The sequence below is a fragment of the Aspergillus neoniger genome, assembly GCF_003184625.1.
Source record: "Aspergillus neoniger CBS 115656 unplaced genomic scaffold BO87scaffold_45, whole genome shotgun sequence".
Classification (NCBI taxonomy): Eukaryota; Fungi; Ascomycota; class Eurotiomycetes; order Eurotiales; family Aspergillaceae; genus Aspergillus; species Aspergillus neoniger.
In genome coordinates, this window is record NW_020291173.1 from 21,401 (window position 1) to 39,520 (window position 18,120).

The 18,120-nt window shown below is 50.6% G+C and overlaps 7 protein-coding genes across 7 annotated transcripts; 3 read left to right on the forward strand and 4 right to left on the reverse strand.

Annotated features, from left to right (window-relative positions):
* The first annotated feature begins 23 nt into the window (after nt 1–23).
* On the forward strand, nt 24–1,549 carry BO87DRAFT_462815 (ribosome biogenesis TSR3 family protein). The gene is made up of 3 exons (XM_025629191.1): nt 24–386; nt 457–593; nt 657–1,549. The coding sequence occupies exons 1-3, from the start codon at nt 133–135 to the stop codon at nt 1,418–1,420; spliced, it is 1,155 nt and encodes a 384-aa protein (XP_025475140.1). The 5' UTR covers nt 24–132; the 3' UTR covers nt 1,421–1,549.
* Nucleotides 1,550–1,590: 41 nt separating this feature from the next.
* On the reverse strand, nt 1,591–3,356 carry BO87DRAFT_380363 (caspase family protein; the record flags this gene model as incomplete). The annotated part of the gene is made up of 5 exons (XM_025624286.1): nt 1,591–1,906; nt 1,968–2,576; nt 2,628–3,014; nt 3,073–3,121; nt 3,195–3,356. The coding sequence occupies 5 exons, from the start codon at nt 3,351–3,353 to the stop codon at nt 1,881–1,883; spliced, it is 1,230 nt and encodes a 409-aa protein (XP_025475141.1). The 3' UTR covers nt 1,591–1,880.
* A 987-nt stretch (nt 3,357–4,343) lies between these two features.
* BO87DRAFT_380366 (chaperonin-containing T-complex subunit CCT7) lies at nt 4,344–6,910 on the reverse strand. The gene is made up of 6 exons (XM_025624287.1): nt 6,726–6,910; nt 6,469–6,635; nt 6,023–6,359; nt 5,580–5,952; nt 4,851–5,512; nt 4,344–4,764 (listed from the first exon to the last, which is right to left on the reverse strand). Exons 1-6 carry the CDS (start codon nt 6,769–6,771, stop codon nt 4,652–4,654), a joined length of 1,698 nt encoding a protein of 565 aa, XP_025475142.1. The 5' UTR covers nt 6,772–6,910; the 3' UTR covers nt 4,344–4,651.
* A 2,700-nt stretch (nt 6,911–9,610) lies between these two features.
* Nucleotides 9,611–11,750, forward strand: BO87DRAFT_175073 (lanthionine synthetase C family protein). Its single transcript, XM_025618371.1, has 4 exons — nt 9,611–9,953; nt 10,046–10,601; nt 10,670–10,683; nt 10,741–11,750. The coding sequence occupies exons 1-4, from the start codon at nt 9,758–9,760 to the stop codon at nt 11,559–11,561; spliced, it is 1,587 nt and encodes a 528-aa protein (XP_025475143.1). The 5' UTR covers nt 9,611–9,757; the 3' UTR covers nt 11,562–11,750.
* Nucleotides 11,584–12,868, reverse strand: BO87DRAFT_344128 (uncharacterized protein). Its single transcript, XM_025620804.1, has one exon. It carries the CDS (start codon nt 12,624–12,626, stop codon nt 11,814–11,816), a length of 813 nt encoding a protein of 270 aa, XP_025475144.1. The 5' UTR covers nt 12,627–12,868; the 3' UTR covers nt 11,584–11,813.
* Nucleotides 12,869–13,108: 240 nt separating this feature from the next.
* Nucleotides 13,109–16,069, forward strand: BO87DRAFT_344130 (leucine rich repeat domain protein). The gene is made up of 2 exons (XM_025620805.1): nt 13,109–13,409; nt 13,472–16,069. Exons 1-2 carry the CDS (start codon nt 13,220–13,222, stop codon nt 16,006–16,008), a joined length of 2,727 nt encoding a protein of 908 aa, XP_025475145.1. The 5' UTR covers nt 13,109–13,219; the 3' UTR covers nt 16,009–16,069.
* A 512-nt stretch (nt 16,070–16,581) lies between these two features.
* BO87DRAFT_368424 (40S ribosomal protein eS26) lies at nt 16,582–17,668 on the reverse strand (the record flags this gene model as incomplete). Its single annotated transcript, XM_025621931.1, has 4 exons — nt 16,582–16,783; nt 16,878–16,980; nt 17,250–17,377; nt 17,646–17,668. 4 exons carry the CDS (start codon nt 17,666–17,668, stop codon nt 16,678–16,680), a joined length of 360 nt encoding a protein of 119 aa, XP_025475146.1. The 3' UTR covers nt 16,582–16,677.
* Nucleotides 17,669–18,120: the final 452 nt, after the last annotated feature.

Consider the following 18,120-nt stretch of genomic DNA (forward strand, 5'->3'; position numbering starts at 1 on the left):
CACGTGTGGCGCCCGCCGTCATCTTTCAACATTCCCCTCTTCAATAATTTTCCGCAGTCCTTCAATCACCTCCACTGTCACGCAAAACAACAATAACAACAACAACAACAACAACAACAACACATATCCACCATGGTCCGCCATAAAAAAGACAACTTCGCTCGAGGAGGCAAGAAATTCTCTTCCAAGGGTCCCCGTCCTCCCCGCCGCGATCCCGCCGACCCTGACGCCGATGATGCCGACCGCCCCTCCAGACCTCCCTTCAAAGCCGCCTGCTGGGATCTGGGTCACTGTGATCCCAAGCGCTGCTCAGGGAAGAGGTTGATGAACTTTGGTCTGATGCGCGAGCTGCAGATCGGTCAGCGATTCCCGGGTGTAATTGTCTCGTACGTGTTAAACCATCCCACCCTATACAACAAAACCCCAATAACTAACATCCAAATCACATCCCTCCAGTCCCAACGCAAAGAAAATCATCTCCCCAGCCGACAAAGACCTTCTCGAACAATTCGGTGCCGCAGTAGTAGAATGTTCCTGGGTGCGAGTGAAGGAAGTGCCCTGGTCGCGAATCGGAGGAAAATGCGAACGACTCTGTATGCCCCAGCTTACAACCAATACCCACACCACCAACAACACTAACACCGAATGAAAAATAGTACCCTACCTCATCGCCGCCAACACAGTCAACTACGGCAAACCCTGGCGCCTAAACTGCGTCGAAGCCCTCGCCGCCTGTTTCTGCATCTGCGGCCACGAAGACTGGGCCCGCCAAGTCCTCAAACCCTTCCGCTACGGCGAAGCCTTCCTAGAAATCAACGGAAAACTACTCAAGCGGTACGCCGCCTGCGCCGACGAAGACGAAATCAAGCGCGCCGAGGAGGAATGGCTCGCCAAGATTGAGCGGGAATACGAGGAGAGTCGGGCCGCGGGCGGCGCAGACGATATTTGGACGGTGGGGAATACGAATCGGAGGGCGGAGTCGGATTCCGAGGAGGAGGGTTCGGGGTCGGACAAGGACAAAGACAATGAGGAAGATGAGGGAGAAGAGGAGGAAGAGGAAGAGGAAGATAAAGACCCCTTTGCGATATCAGACGACTCGGAAGAAGAGGAACAAATGGCTGCTATTCGAGCCAAGATTCTGAATTCTAAGTCGTTTCAGAATCCCTCGGCTTCGGATAAGCCGCAGCCGGAGAAGATTGCGAGACCGGAGGAGGAAGGGTCGAAGTCGAGGCCGTTGGAGGATTCGGATGCTGAGTCCGGGTCTGCGGAGGGGAGTGAGGATGAGGCGTTTGATAGTATTATCAATGCGACGCCGGTGACGGATCGGACGGGGATTATTGCGGCGCAGAAGAAGAAGGAGAAGGAGACGTTTAGTGCGTCGTTTTCGAGGACGGTGGTGGATGCGCCGAAGAGGTGGTAGTGTGTGGAATTCTTTATCTCTTTGGGACTGGAATGGAATGGGCTTGGATGTTACAAAAGTTATGATATGAGCATGCATCTCATGGGTACATATAAATAAATAGGCATGAATATAATGAATGATACCGTGATGAAATTTACTATTATGGATGGATTGAGTAGTTATTTGTTGATCGATTGACGTTGATTTATCAGTCTTTCTTTTTCTTTAATATAAACAGCGAAAACCAACCCCGTCCCGTTCATTGCTGTCCCCGTCCCAGTCACATATAATGCATGCAAAGCATAACGAGGCATCTCAGACATATCAAGGCGATCATAACCATCTCATGCTTAGCGAGAAGGAGGGAAGAGGAAGTAAGAAACTAAACAATAGATTGACTGAAACCCTTTTGCACTATTCCGAATGAAGAGAAATGACTACCCCCTGCAAGCACCCCGCAAAATTACAAAGCAAATATTTACATAACATAGAGCACATTCACGTCTAAATGATTCCGTCAGAAAATTCCATCTTCCTAATCACGAAGCGACAGGCGACTGCTTACCCAAGGGATGGCTGCAGCTCAGCTGCGGCTTCTGCGTATACTTGGTGGACAACTCGTCTCGGATGCTGTTCAGCAGCTGGACATAACTCTGCTGCGGGTTCTTGCGAAGCGCGCTGATAAAGGCCCAGGACATGGCGCCGGTAGCCTGGCCGGCGATCTGGGCATCCTGACTGGTCTGGTCGTCCTTGCTGCCGGACCACATGATAACGTCGGCTGGACTGGTCTTGGTCTGGATGGTGCGCTCGTACGCCTCGTCGCCCTTGGTCGCCTTCTTGAAGAACCCAACGGCCGTCGACATCATGCCGCTCATGTCGCCACGCGCGTAAGCCGAAACAACACCCAGCAGGCCCTGGCCCGCCTCCTTGGCCAAGTTGGGTTCCTTGAGAATACCCTGGGTCGAGTAAATGTAGGGCAGGTCGAGTGCGGAACCCGAGTGACAGGAGTCGAAGATAGCCGTCAGTCGGACACCCGGCTGCAGCGGTTTGACCATGATCCGGTGCATCTCATCGTCGACAATGTGGCCGGCAGCCCGGAAATCGACCGGGTAGATAACTTCGTCGTATCCGTCGTCTTCGTCGCCGTCGAGGTCGGGCGTCTGTCCACCGTGTCCTGCTATTGTCAGAACCAGTCCAGCAAATCGGGGTTATGATAACGGCATACCAGAATAATGGAAGAAGAGCGAATCGTTCGGCTGGGCATCCTTGACGAGCCAGTGCATAGCCCGAAGAATGTTGGCCTTGGTGGGTTGGCTCATGGGGTTTTGTTGATCATCCGTCAGGAGAACCATGTCTTCGCGAGCGTAACCGAAGTTCTGGTTTAGGTAGGTGGACATGTTCTTGACATCGTTGATACATCCGCGCAGCTGGCCCTTCTGGTTGAAGTAGTTGATACCGATCAGCAACGCCTTTCTCTTGCCCGTGCAGCGCGAGTACTGGAAGTTGTAACCCTGCGGCGCACCTTGGCCGAAGCTGACGGGTTCGCTGGGCGGCGGGGGAGGGGCGCTGTGGTTGCCTTGGTTGTAGGAGTTATGGTAGACATCGGCGATACCTAACAGAGGCGTCAGTTGGGGTGAAAGCTTGCACAAAACATCGCAGCGGCGACATACCTGGCCGGCCCCCATACATCGGGCCTTGGCTGGCAGAAGGGTAGCCACCCTAGAGAAGCGACGTCAGCTTCCACCCATACCCACCAACACGCAGAACAGGCGACGCATCATGCAAGACATACATTGTATCCGTTTTGAGGGGGTTGCGATCCTTGGTACTGCTGAGGAGAGGGCTGGCTGTAGGGGTAAGGGTTGCTGGGAGGCTGCTGTTGGCGATAAGCCTGGCCGGGGTAACCACCGCCCCCGTAGGACGAGTGGTGGTGTGAGTGGTGAGGATTCATCTGTCTGCCCAAGCTACGTCAGCGCGACGTTTAGAAGTACCGATTTCGTATTTGAGATAAAAATGTTGAAGAGGGACTGAGAGTTTATGGCGAACAAAATCTCACGAGGGGAGCAAGCAAGGAGATCTCACGGCTGCTGATATTGGGGCGGGGAGCCATAGCTCTGCTGCTGCGGAGGATAGGAATATTGCTGCGGAGGGTACCCGGGCGGGCCCGAGTAAGGTGGATAGTAGGACATGGTCTGACAAGAAAGAGGGGGGGAGGGAAGGGAAATAGATCAGGTGAAACCAGAAAAAAAAAGGTTTGATGTGAGGATGGGAATGCAAGCCGGCAGGAAGCAGACAAATAAGAGGTGAGTGAACGGGAGGGATTGGGGGAGGGGAAAGGGAAAGGGAAGGGAAGGATGATGGAGGAGGAACAAGAAAAGGCGCAGGCGTCAGTCAGTCAGATGGGGAACCGATGGCAGATTTGCAGCATAAGCCAGTGGAGCGGATCGCGCCGATTGGGTTCCGGACCGGGGAGAAAGAAGGGGCAGAATCAATACAGAAGAAGAAGTAGTAAATAGATACCTACTAATAAAGACCCAAATCACTGGGAAACTAAAACTAAAAGTAAAACTGATGGGCGATTCTTACTCCTCGAGGAAAGGCACGATTAATTAAATTAATATGTTAATGGTCTCCCTGCACGACGCACGTCCATCCTTCCTTCCTTTTTCCACTCGGTCCCTCCGGCGCAGAAAAACAAAGCATGCCTCGGTCTCCCCGAATCCCTTTTCCGCTCTCGCTTTCTTAGTCTGTCTCTCCTGTGCTTCTGCTTCTGCTTCTGCTTCTGCTTCTGCTTCTGCTTCTGCTTCTGCCATAAGCAAATAAACGAACATGCCCAATTTCAGACAGCCAGCCAATTCCTGCATTCCCCATGTCTCCCCCCCCCCCCCCCCCCCCCCCCCCGATCCACACCTTAAATAGCACGGACTTGCCTATCCACCTCCTTGGGCCCAGAACACTCATCTAGAAAATTCCCAATCGTTCAGTTTCTACAAAAAGTAGATCTTCCATCATGCACAATCCCTGCGTGTTTCCTGCTTGCTGCCACGTGACTGTGCAATAACCTGCTACACCGAAGAATGAATAGTTCCGTACGTAGGTAGTAAACAGACACCGCAGGCAGTATTGATTATAAACAACTCAAATTTTCCCCTTTATAGTTATGGGAGATTCGATATTTGTTTTACTGTACTAGTGGTACCTCTCTTCCTCCCTCCAACCTATCCCAATCCATCCTTCGTCTTCCGACATTTACCGTCCACGTCGGGGCATGCCACGTCCGCGGCCTCCTCCAAGCGCCCGCTGGGCAGCACCCGGCGGCAGGCCTCGTGTTGGGGCCTGAGCTTGGGCCGACTCTTCGTTCTCTGGAGGGGAAAAAGAAAATCACCATCGGTCAGCCTAAAAGATACTATAGGGCTTAGGGGTGACACTATATCACTGGGGTACTCACTGATCGTCTCGTCCACACTCAAGATCAAGCATGCAGCCTCCACTGCCGCCTGAATGGCGTTCACCTTGACCAGACTGGGCTCCCACACGAAAGCCGCCATGTTGTCCCGAACACCCTCGTGATCAAAGTCGACACCAGCCCAGACGTTGCCCTTGCGGTGCTCCACCCGCAGCCGGTTCAGAATATCCGTCGCATCGAAACCTGCGTTATCGCACAGCTGGCGGGGGATCACCTCCAGGGCCTTGGCGAACGCCTTGACGACCGCCTGCTGCTTGTGGGGCACGTTGCGGTCCGCAAAGCCGTGCATGAAGCTGGACAGTTCCATCTCGGTAGCACCACCACCCGCGACAATGGTCGTGTGGCGGAGAGCACGCTTGACAATCATGATGGCATCGTGCAGACTGCGCTCGACCTCGGCGATGAACTGCTCCGCTCCCCCACGCAGCACAAGGGTGCAGGTCTTGGCCTTGGGGCACTCGGAGAAGAGGTTGTAACGCTCACCACCGATCTGGCGCTCCTCGAAAATACCGCAGGTACCCAGGTGGCGTTCCTGGATGTCGCTGCAGGTCGACTGGGTAGCCGCTCCGGTCGCCTGGCAGACCCGATCCATATCATCGGCCGCAACGCGACCAGCGCAGAAGATGTCGCGATCCGCAAAGTATCTGTAGACGAAGAGAAACAAAGTAAGCATGTAGACCAATTGCCATGGAAGAGTGCGAAAGAACATACTGCGTAGCCAAATCACCAATGGGGAGCTTGCTGAGAACAACCTTGGCTCCGGTCTTGTAGATAGCCTCCAGCTTGTTGTAGATGATCTGCCACTCAGCATCGACGATGGCCTGGTACTCCGACACATGCTCGACGCGCACCTCGGCGTTGTCCTTCTCACTCTTCAACTCCAGCTCGACGTTCAGGCAGACAATCTTGGGGTCCTTGAAGTACTTGGGCTGTTGCTCGAAACCGGCGTACGAGAAGGTCTTCTTGAAGGCGACACCGTTAACGAACAGAGATTCCTGGAGACCACCACCAGTGACCCGCTTCACACCGATCAGCTTCTCGTTAAGGTCGTCCTGGTCGAGCGACAGCACGGCATCCACCACCACTAGGGTATTTAGTCAGCATCTGTTCCCACGAACAACACAGCATCTATGGATAAGGGGGGAACCCCTTACTCTTGGTGAAGAAGTCCGAGTTCCGCTTGATCAGCTTGCTGTTCATCGCCGTTCCGGCCAGACGGCGGAGCGTCTCAACCTTCTTTTCCTCACTTCCCGCAGACTCGATCACGTCCACAGCGATCTCCTTAATCTTGTTGACGGCCATCGCACTTCCCCTCCGTAGACCCTTGACGATGGTCTGTGAACTGACACCCTGCTCGACAAGTTCGCGAACTTCCTTCAGAATTTCACCGGCGAGAACGACAACCGACGTTGTTCCGTCGCCCACCTCAGCATCTTGAGAGCGGGCAATGTCCGTGAGAATGCGGGCGGCGGGGTGGACGATATCGAGAAGCTAGAACAGAAGACAAGGACAAGTAAGCTCACGAAGTAAAATATGATGTGAATAAATATTGCCTGAAGTCTTCCGAAGGAAAGATATGAGAGTGTGTTTCTAGACGCACCTTCATCACAGTAGCTCCATCGTTGGTGATGGTCTGTCTACCGTTGCCGTCCACCATCAACAGGTCCCCTCCATAAGGACCGAGAGTGCTCTTGATCGTGGATTGCACGGCAACACAGGCATTGATGTTGGAGATGATCTGACCCTTGCCCTGGGAGGTATCGGTGCCTGAAGCAAAAGAGAACAATCAACGGAGTCAGCAAAATCTCTCAGCGATGACACACAGATGCCAATGCAAATGCGGGCGGGTTGACGGACCCTCCTTGAGCACGATGATCGTGGGTGCTTGGCCAGCGAAGGCCATTTTGATGAGATTATTTCAGGGAAGGACGGCGGAGAAAAAGGGAGTTTGTGAGCCAACGGACAAGGGGCTATAGAAAGATGAGATCGTGGCCCTGAGTGTCCTAGCTGGTCGGGGGTTCGATATCGCTGCTCGACCAAAATTTCCCCGAGCTTCTTTGGGATCGAAACTCTCCAGTGCTGGAGGCGGTGACCAATCATGCCGCGCCCCGCAGCCCTATTTGCTGCTTTTTCCCCTCAAAAACACTACCTTGACATTACGAAAGTCTTATAATGTGATTATATCGAATGTACTTTTTCTAGCAAATTCTTGAATTGCTTTATATTCATATTCTTTTGCTGTATAAGGCTGATTTCTCACCATCTGAGGCCACTTCATCCATCACATCCCTGAACCGTTCCTGTTGTCTAATCATTTGAACCCCACCAGATTCCAGCATAATGCGAATGGAACTTTGACAATATTGCTTTCTTGAATATTAATTCGGGGTACCGGCATAGCACTCTTTACTCGAGTTATGAACACTATAGAGTTTCTCGTTAATGTACTACTATGGTCATTCAATCCCATCATGTCTGCCAGGTAGCCACCCAGCCATATGTCGCAGAGTGGCGGGGTTGGGCTTCTTCTGAGTACTATGATGGTGATAGTAGTAGTACTACTTATCACTCTACAGTGCATGGGATTTCATATGTAATGTTCGCTACTAATATCCTAACTGATCCACACGACAGTGAACAAGTATCTTTTAAGAGATAACCCGCGATTGCCATTGATTATTCTCTCATATGCTCCCTGGAACCTCGAGTAGCATTACGTCTACCGCGTTGGTAACTACTAGTATACCTCTCACCAGCTCACTTACAGAATGCTCCTGTCATGTTGAAATTATCTTGAGGGCAGTCTGTATGCAGGGCGTCGCAACTACTAGACTGATCATATCCGATGGCGATGGACGTGGTCTTTGCCGTCTCCCTACCCCATGTTCAAAGGCTACAGGGGTGGTGTACCCTTAGCGCAGATTCCCCTCAATCACCCCTAACCAAAAAACAGAAGCCAAATATGAGCAGGTATAAAGTAGATATCCAGCCGTGTGTTTCAGTTCAAGTTCGTGTGAGAAATAGTAGAGATGCATTGTACGCGTCCCGAGCACAGAGAAGTAATGCATAACCGAGATTACCTAGGCTGGCTCAGCTGAAGCGGCCACAGCTGAAGTCGATCGTCTAGACCATAAATTGGGAATAGCCTGCCGATCGACCCAATTATCCAAGCCAATAATATACAGGAGACAGTGTCTCTCGAGAAGCGCCGTAAATGTTCAGCGGTAGCTGCGACCGCTAAACAGGGGAGGGAGTGGATATGGCACAGGTTTGGGGGGAGAGTGGAGTATCTAGAGACAGGACTTGAAGGGGGAGTCACAAACATTTGAGCATTTTAGCCCAGAATACTGGTTGTTTTTGTCAGTAAAACTAGGTCCATATGCTTGTAGTTTAGTAGATCGAGATAATGGATGCGACGTAAAACGCTCATCTGCGCGACATAGGGAGACATCTCCGTTCTAGGCCCCGAGTTGCAGATGCCTTGATACTGATCATATCTATGAAAATGTAAACTGTCCAAGTCGGAATTGACTTAAATGTATCTGTTGGATTCCGATTCGCCATTAGAAGTTTCCAACATGTTGTGGGGAGTAATGCCACTGGAGAATCACTGCGTGAGTATCGTCCACATCCGTGGCCATGGCTATGATTTCTAGCTCGGGGTCCGTGATCCATACCAATACATCCTAGTAATGCTGATTGTCTCCTGATTTGTTGTGCTCTTCTAGTCTCCTTTAACCCGAGTCAAGCAATGCCTTCTTTTCTCATCAGGCTTTCAGCTCGGCAACTCGCATTTGTCCGAGAGACCTTTTCTGAGCTTATCTATCGACTAGAGTGCTTGAATATGGTTCGGTCAGCGGACAACCTGAACACCCAATGTCTGATAATATCCGGAATATCAACTAATTGGTGAACTGCATAGAGGGTCCCCTCAAAAGAGGTGCTTTCCGTACAAACGTCACCGACCCATACCCAGAGTGACAAATCAGAGAGTCCCCAAAGAGCAAAGCATGCGTTATTTTATTGATGGATGTAAAGGGAGGGCGGCCCAAAGTCGGAAACAGATCCCAATGTAGGTGATCATCTGTATGCCCTTCTGAGGCCAATGTCGGGCAGGGAACTTCGGGTTAGGAGAGCCCATGAAGTCCTCAACGAAGACGAGAGATATCAATGACAGTTCCCGACTCCTCCCAGTGGTTACAATAAAATTTATAGCCTGTAGATCGTAAGAAGATCTACCGCGACGTAGAGTTTGTGAGTGTTACACGGCCAGCTCATGCGTTCTTGACAGGTCCACAAGACAGTGCCAGTGCACCCAAGAACGGGGTGAAACAGGGAGGACATACATCCCATTATAGCCAAAGAAAAAATAATCCCTGACGGATACTATATTCAGCATTGAATTTCCCAGGAGAACAGCTTATGCACTTGCCTAGGTTTGTTGATAGTATAGCTAAGAAAGTGATAGGCCGTCAAGAAGCGAGACAAAAGAACAGACGCTTGTGGCGCATCCGGGGCTCTCGGTTGCCAGGATCTCAAAGACAAATCTGCACAGCTTCAAAGACAACTGGCATGGTGGATGATCTGAACCGAAGAAGCCATACTACAGTAGATGAAAACATTACTGGAGTTGCTTTTCGAAGAATGTAGATCATGCAGGTCAGGTGATGCAGAAGCGTCACCCACATCTTTGGGCTCTTCCCCTCTCTACTACACATCCTCGTATTTAAGCTATTGACCCAGTGACCCAGACTTCATCTGAATCAGTCCGAATATCATCAGTCAAACTGTGTCTTGAATACCCTTACTGAGCTCCATATCCCATAACTTAGCTTTATTTGTCTATACATAGCTCCTCTCCAGTGTAGTTTTCCTGCCTTCGCGATAGTATGTCAACCACAGATTTACCCCAGTATTATCCGAACAACTTGACCCCGCTAGATATAAATCAAGAAACCCTGGAAAACGCTCTCAAAGAGTTGCAAGTTGCCGTGGATCGTGGTGCAACTCTATTGCAGGAGGGCTGTCCTCCTCAGAGCGAATGGGGCAAAACCTACAACACGGGTATATATGTGGGATTTCCAGGTATGCGCATAGCTTTCACACTGTTAGCGGTTGATTGATATGCTTCATCACAACATATCGGCAAGTGTAATCTGATGGATCTTCCCTTGCAGGAATTGCTCTTGCTTTCCTCCGACTGGACCATCAGGTCAAAGCGTTCAGCAACAAAGATGTCGGACTTCCTCTTGACTTTCGCAGACTTGCAAGCGAGCAAATCTTGCCACATGGCCCTGATATTCCGCTTTTGCCCGGAAAAGTAGCACCTTTTGGCTCCCCAAGTGTGCTTGTGGGACCTTTGATGCGGATTCTTGCAGCTGCGCAATCCGGTGCATCCATGTCCGAAGCTGATATCGAATGTCTCAGAAATGTCGTACAAGTGGCAATCGGGAATCCCCACATGCTACCACACGGTGATGGGATGATGGGTACGGACGAAGTTTTGTATGGCCGAGCGGGTCTATTGTGGGTTGTGCTGAGCGTGAGAGCTCACAAGTATGACGAGAGGGCTACAAGCCTTCTGACATCCATTTTCGAATCTGTTCCAGACCTGATTGATGCTATTATCAAGGGTGGGCTTCAAGGCAGAGAAGACTATCTAGAGGAGTATGGGGAGAGAAATGCTTTGCCGTTGATGTGGCACTGGCATGAAGATCGGTATGGCCTAGGAACGTAAGTAATGCCCCCACCATGGTCACAAATGCTGAGCAACAAAACGGCAAATCTAACATATCTACTAGGGTACATGGAATGTGTATGTTACGTCTATGTAGAAAACCTCCCGGTATATTCAGCTGATAAGATTTTCTAGCCGGCATACTCGCGGCCCTCCTTGCCTGCGATCCTGAAGAGCTCAACGACGGTGCTTCGCGTAACTACCTGCCCCTGATAGCGGAAACGATCACCGGCCTTTGCAAGATATGCATTGCTCATAATGGCCATCTCCCAACGACTCTTCCCGATCGTGGCCCTTCATCCAAGCGCTCCTCACCTCTCGTCCAGATTTGTCATGGTAGTCCCGGCATCTTGACCCTTATGGCAAGCGCCAGGCGGAACAAGCCCTTGATCTATAACTTCTGGCAGCCAGAGTGGGACGTAGCAATTCGCCTGGCAAGCGAACGGGTATGGGAAGAAGGACTGCTTTCCAAAGGTGGCGGGATCTGTCATGGCATTACCGGTAGTGCATGGCCATTGTTGCTTCTGCACGACAGCTTTGAGTATGATAAGGAAGAGATGCAAGTTGCCAGGGAGAAGTATATGGGGAGAACACAGACTACTAACCAAACAGTGTTGGATACCGGGCTTACCGGTGACTATTTCCTATCGAGAGCGCTGGCGATGCTGTTGCATGTGCGGGAAACACCACCATACCAAAGTTCCGTCACGCCAACGTCTAACATCTACCGACTGCCTGATCGCCCATTTTCCCTCACAGAAGGCCTGGCTGGAGCTGTCTGCGCGTGGGCAGATGCATGTGTGTCTGTCCAGATGAGACTGCGAAGCATGCTTCTGCAGAAGAAGTGGCCGGACAGTTCTTCGTCTTTGAAGTCAGATCCAACCTTCCAAGATCTCGAGAGCTTGAAATTGGGAATTCCAACGCTTGCTTATCACCGGGCTACACCTTTGCCTTGAGAAGGAAATATGAGAAGCTTTTCTATTGATTCAGAGCTTAAGAACAAAATTGTAATGACGGCAAACTATGTATGGGAATCCTGCATATATGTCCCTCAAGCACAGGGGGGAAATCGCTCTAAATATTCAACATAGGGGTACATGATGCTGAAAGACTCCAAACTCCATGCTCTTGGCTAAACTCCAGTCGCTGATAAACGTGAGTAGAATCGTAAACACGATCATGAATCATTATCAAGTCTCATACGGCTTTTAAAAAAGCGTGAAACCCGTGCGATACATGGGTGGTTGGCCCGGAAATTCAGTCCTGTACTCGACACGTTTAGGCAAGTAGTTCCCATTCGGAGCTTCCACAGCAACTCTCCATCTCCGCCAGCAGTTTGAAAGCTGGTGATTTCTATCACCACAGAAGGTACAGCGCATTTGCACCGGTCGTTGAACAGGCCCTCCCTGCATCGGTTGACTGTGACTTCGATTCCTCGTAGCTTGCTCCCGTTCTCGACGCATCTGTTCGACCACGTAGTCATTGATTTCCTCCTGACTGGGCCGCTTAGCATGTCTTCGGACACTTCCACTGCGATTTCGGAATGCTTCGTCCTTATGCATCTGTTTGACAACGAATGCGTTGATCTCGTCCTGAGTGAGAGCGCGAGGATCTTCCGGAACCTCCAATGGCGATGCAAACCCTCTCTTGGCAGCACCATGATCACTAGTACCCCATGCACTCCTTCCCCGCTGCTGACGGATCTTCTCTTGCTCCATGGCCAATTGGGCCAGCTCCTGGAAGGTCACCTGCTCCGCAGGATTGGAGGAGCACATCCGACTATCTCGCAGCATGGCAGATGCCCAGTCACTCCAATCAGGACATTCCTTGAGCTTTGTCAAGAAAAGCATATTGATCTGCGAATCGGGTATATAGGAATCATCATCGATTTGCGTAAGCCCTTCGCGGATTGCTTGGATGAGTGCGACGAAATCGGCGATCATGTCGGACTTTTGAGGGTCAAGGTCGAGCACCTCGCTGACTTGGTGCATCCTGCGAATGTTTCGCTGCCATGGCTCCATTTTGGCCTATGGAGTAAAGGGAATTGAAGAGAGGAGAAATGGAAGAGAGAAGAGGCCAGTACGTATCATTTAAGCGCCGTGAATCAGTGGTTTTATTTGTCGGCGATGGTTTGCTGACCGTGCGGGGGATGACGTCAGAAAGAGGACCGTACAATTACTGTATCCATACGATAACAGTGTCTGTTCTTATCGTTGCTTCTGTTCTCTCCTTTTCTTCAGCTTTATTCTCTCCTCTATGGTTGGGGTGCTACTATATTCCATATTCCACAGTAGGATGTCATTATCGACGGCAGATTAAAGTATGGAGTTTCTTTGGCTCTATGGATCCTTCGGGCCTTCCCTCGCCCCATCGTGAACCGTGGCAGTGCCCGACGCCCATCTGCAAGTCAGCAGCATCTCTTTGGGGGCCGCTATTCTCTTAGTTTCATTTGCTTAGCGGCGTGTGACAACCAGTCCAGCAAATAATCCAACCCATCATTTCTCTCAAATGTACTGCAGACTGTTTCTGCGCATCCTGCTAGCCTGATCTAGGACAAGGCTTAAAGGCCCCATCACCCGGGTGGAGAGAAGTCGCATCGCGTACAACTGTGACAATGGATACTGTGCCACCATCCTACCAAACCGCTACCACCAGAGACGCATGGTCGGTTATAGCACACTACATCCCGTCAAGCGACCTATGCGCAGTGGTCTTGGTATGTCAGAAATGGCATGGTATCTTCATGCCCTTTCTGTGGGGGGATCCCGCTTCCCACTTTGGAACGGATAACGATGCGGTTTATGGTAGGTCTGAACGATCCCACGACTGTTTGATTTGACTGTTTGGCGCTGACAAGACACACTAGTCGCTCTCACAAGGTTCAGAAGGACACTAAAATATGCCCGTCTCAAGGTGCGGATGCTCACCCATACGTTGCATCTGCCGCCTGCTCTCTCGGAGATTTATGGGGGTCCACGACCTGAGTGGCTAAAGGAGATCCTGGATGCTCTACCGTGCCTCCAGTCGTTGATGGTCTCAAAGCTACCATTTTTTGACCACAATGCTATGACCGCCTTGAGAAGATCTAGTCCATCTGGAGAAAATGACACAGCTTCCCAGACCTACAATGTCCGTCTGCTATTAGCGGATAGTGAGCCAAATGCGACATCACACGGTATTGCGGAGACCTTACTACGCTTCCCTGGATTGATCTATCTCGATTTGTCTTACACCACCCCTGCGCGGGATCGCACAGTCCTGTCGTCGCTATCACAGTTGGAAAACCTCCAGGTCCTTAAGCTTCGAGGTATTGGTTTAAAGGACAATGATGCAGAATTCCTGGCCAACGCCATCGGACGCAGAGTCCGATTTCTGGACCTACGCAATAATCTGCTTACTGACATGTCCATACGGTCATTATTGCAAGCATCCTTCTTACCCCCTGGTGCTGAGGATAGATTACAACGAGCGACACTAGCGTCACTGGGATCCCTTGCCCACTCTCCGCAATCGAGACCCTTGCTGTCTGACAGGAGGTTTCTTAGGACCCCGCTTTTAGATGAACAAATTCTGAAAGCTTTAACACAACCATTGACAGGGCGCTCCTGGGTTGAGGAGTTGTCCCATGCAGGCATAACACACCTCTATATCGCCGAGAATCCTATTTCTGTGGAAGGGGCCGCAAGTCTTTTGTTCTCGTCTCGCCTTCATGCTCTGGATGTGGGAACCGTTGACACTATAGAGTCTATTGGAAGAAACCAGAGCTCTCTTGCTTCGCCTCAGGACGATTCCCACAAGCTTCCTGGTGCTGAGAAATTGATTCCAATCCTGGGGACGGTTGCCAAGGGAAACCTCACCTATCTTCGAGCTCATCATGCCGTCTGTACAATTGATGCGCCGTCAAGGGAGACCTCAACGGCGGACATGTTGCTACCAGAGCTCCCTGCTGGGAACGAGAATGAAGTGCGCACAGAGGCAGAAATAGGTACGAACCATGAGATTTATGAACTAGCATCAAACGAAGCACCTATTTTCGAGCTTCCTGGTTCACCAGTCCCGCAGTCTCCGGACTGGCCTTCGCAGCCCGCCGAGCGGGGTCGAAAGCCAACCATCTATGAAGACGAACCACTACCGGACCTGCGACGAGGCTCTGTCTTCGCTCCCGAGGTGATCGGGGCAGACCAAGTCAGTGATGAAGAGGGTCCGAGCAGTACCTCTGCCGCAAGGGCTTCATATCGCTTGCCCCATGATATCTCCTTCTCTAGCATTTCCAGCATCTCGGTGGGTGCAGCGGGGTCTATCCCGCAATGTTCTTCTCCCCCTTCAGTCGAAGATTCTCGAGCCCAGAAGATCCAGGAGTTGCTTGCTAAGCGGCCGAAAAGTCTTCCTCGACGTGATAACAAAAGAAATTATTTTCCGTACCTGCATCCTTCGCATGTCCCTCATATTGAAACATTGGTTTTGACCGACGTTCCATCTCACGTACCGCCGAACTCGCCGATCTTGGAATCGCTTATTCGATTCATAACCGCTTGCTCAAATGAAGCAATACTTGCAACCTTACAAGCGGGCTCGGATTATTCGCTCGCACCTGGAAGAGCTCGAGCCAAAGCTGAACAAGAACGTGCCAGGTCTCTGTTTGGTCTGCGTCGCTTGGTGCTTGAAATTACACCTTCGGTTAGGTCCAACAAGTTATCTAGATGGATGCCAGCCATCTACCGGGCAGGAGCTTCAAAGTCAAGCACCGGTGATCGCGATTCGGAGAGGCTATGGTCAGCAGCAATAGGCGACTTCAGCTTCTTTGGTGAAGAAGAATGCGGAGTACCCGATTTCTATTCAGGGCGATACTTCCCTATGGCAGCCTTGAACGAGAAAGTGACGTTGATTCCAGAAGATGACGATGTTCACCCCTTACAACCCGATCTGGCCTCTTCACCAGGTATGCTTCATCCAGATCCTTTGCGCTCGAGATCAAACTCAGTCGACCCCACGACTACACCTCGGAACATGCGCTCGCACAGCCCACACTTGGACAAGGATGGAGAAATGGGGCCGCAGAATGACGTACCAGACGTTGATCTGGTCGCCGAATTGGCAGCATTCCGACGTAGTAAAAAGGCAGAGTATGAGGAAATGCTGAGGAGGGATCGGAGAAGACGTGGTACTGCCGGCACCATGTCCTCTCGCTTCTCTCCTTCCGTCTCCTCATTCCAAACGATCTCGCCGTCGTCGAGCATAAATACGTTGGCGACGGCATCAGTGCCTCATTCACCCATTGCTCATTACTTAGAAGGACACTGGAAGGGGGAAGTGAAGATTGTCCGAAACCCAGCGCCAAAGGGCCGAAGCGGGATGGTAGACATGTATGGAAATTATTTCGAGAAGGGCTATTTGTACCCTTGATAGGGTACTTATATGATTCGTGGCACTAGTTAGTTGATAGAGATCGCCAGCATGATACCCGATATATATTACACTCTATGACATATACATCGTAGACAATCACCCACAGCTGGCTATGAACGATAGATGAGATAGTATTCATAGTACCATCCTCTTCGCATTCTTTATAGATTTACTACAAAGAACATTTGAACTAGAACTGTCGTCTATCATCTAATTATGGAGGTGTAGTATCAGGCCTACAACTAGGGCACACCGAGCTAGTACGATAGATAGTACACACCTCGCGGACAACCCCTCTAACAATAGTAGATCATATAGAGCAAATCCATACAATCACACATCTCTTTCCTCTAGTATCTCTAGATAGCAAGCAAGAGACAACGGATAAAAGAAGCTTAGCTTAATAGAAAGAGATTTGTTCTTCGTTTTAGAAAAGTTTGGTATAGAATTTCGTCTTTCAGACACGACTCCGCGCGCATAATTCATTTCAACCCCGAAACTGAAACCCGTTCATTTCCATTTAGGAATTCCGCATAAAGTATAGTAAAGAAGTTATGGTGTGGTTTTTTTCAGACAACATAAAGAAAAATTATAAGAAGCAACAGTTAAGGGCCCCTAAACTAATTCCATTTTTCTTTTATTTTGAAATAGTTGTCATTTCCTTCCTTACATAGCCTTGGCGGCCTGAGGGGGGTTCAGCTTCTTGCCATCCTTGTTGTACCTGATACGAGGAGGGGGAGCACGGTTGCGACGACCTTCCCGGGAGCGGACACTATAAGGATTGAATATTAGCTTTGTGTTTTGTTCTGGAGGTCGATGATGGTTTCTCGACGCTTTCATCATCGTTGGTTGGGTGGGTGGCGTACCGAACAATCTTGCCGTGGATAGCGCAGGAGACGCAGTACTGCAGCTTCAGGTACATCTTGGGGACGGCGTAGTCGGTGAAGACGGAGGCGTCCGAGATATCACCTGTAGAGTTGGAAAAAAAGAACCAGTCAGTCCGGTGTTGTCTTTTAGGGTTGTGTCGAATTCCGTTCACTCGTGCGTCGCGCTGTTTGTATCGGTTCCTTCTCTTTGTTGCTCCATGTCGTATTCCGGTCGAGTTGATTTCGCTTCGATCCATTGCATACACATGCATGTAACACCCCCACTTCCCAGCTCTTTCGGAACGAACAGACAGCGCGCGCGGACGGTTTCGGGAACAACTCAGATCAATGGAGGAAGATCGTGGAACGTACGGATGGCAGCGGACTCGACCATGTTGCGGATGGTGAATCTCTTGATGGCCTTGTCCTTGGGAGTGCAGCGAGCGCAGTTGGAGCAGCGCACGGGCTTGACGTGGCCGCGGCCGTTCTTGTTACGACCGCTGTAAAAAGAGGTTAGTTTATCGGTTCCTTTTCTTTGAATTTGCAGATTTCCATGTTTTCGATTTTAATTTCGCCATTTCTTCAATCTTCTTCATATTTTCCCCAAAATCACACAACACTGTACGGTAGCCGGGCCATTTTGCGATAAATGTATGGCGAATTTTCTTTTCCGTGCGGCCGTCTTCATTCAGGTGTGCGTAGATTGTGTATATATGTATATATGGCATGTGGCATGGATGGGTGGGATAGGAAAGGGTTCGGTCTTACTTGTTCGCCCTCTTCTTGACCATCTTGACGGATTTCTCTGCAGCAACGGGTCAGAGAATGTAAGTCAGGGAGAAGGGGAAGGGAGGTTGTCGCGTACTTGGCTGTCGGGTTTGGTTGTCGTAAAGGCTCCGGAGTCGTCTCTTCGGGATGAGGTTGTGTCGGGTTTGTGTGGTAGCCCTATGCCCTTAAGCGAGCTGGGTCACGGGATGAGTGGCCTCAGGCGGTTAATGCTGGATGTAGACACCTGAGGCAGAAGCAGAGGGGTGACATCGGGAGAGTGGCGGACGGTGGCCTGACCGCCCCTGCCTCAGGCAATCGGCGAGAAAGTTGAAAAAGTTGGGTGATCCGACTGACGTTCACGTGCCGTGTCCCGAAGTGGACTAGCGCACATGGCCCATCCCGACCCAAAGTTACGGTACACCAATACGGTATTCTGTTTACTCAGGTCGAGTATTGTGAGTGGTCCCCGTGCCAT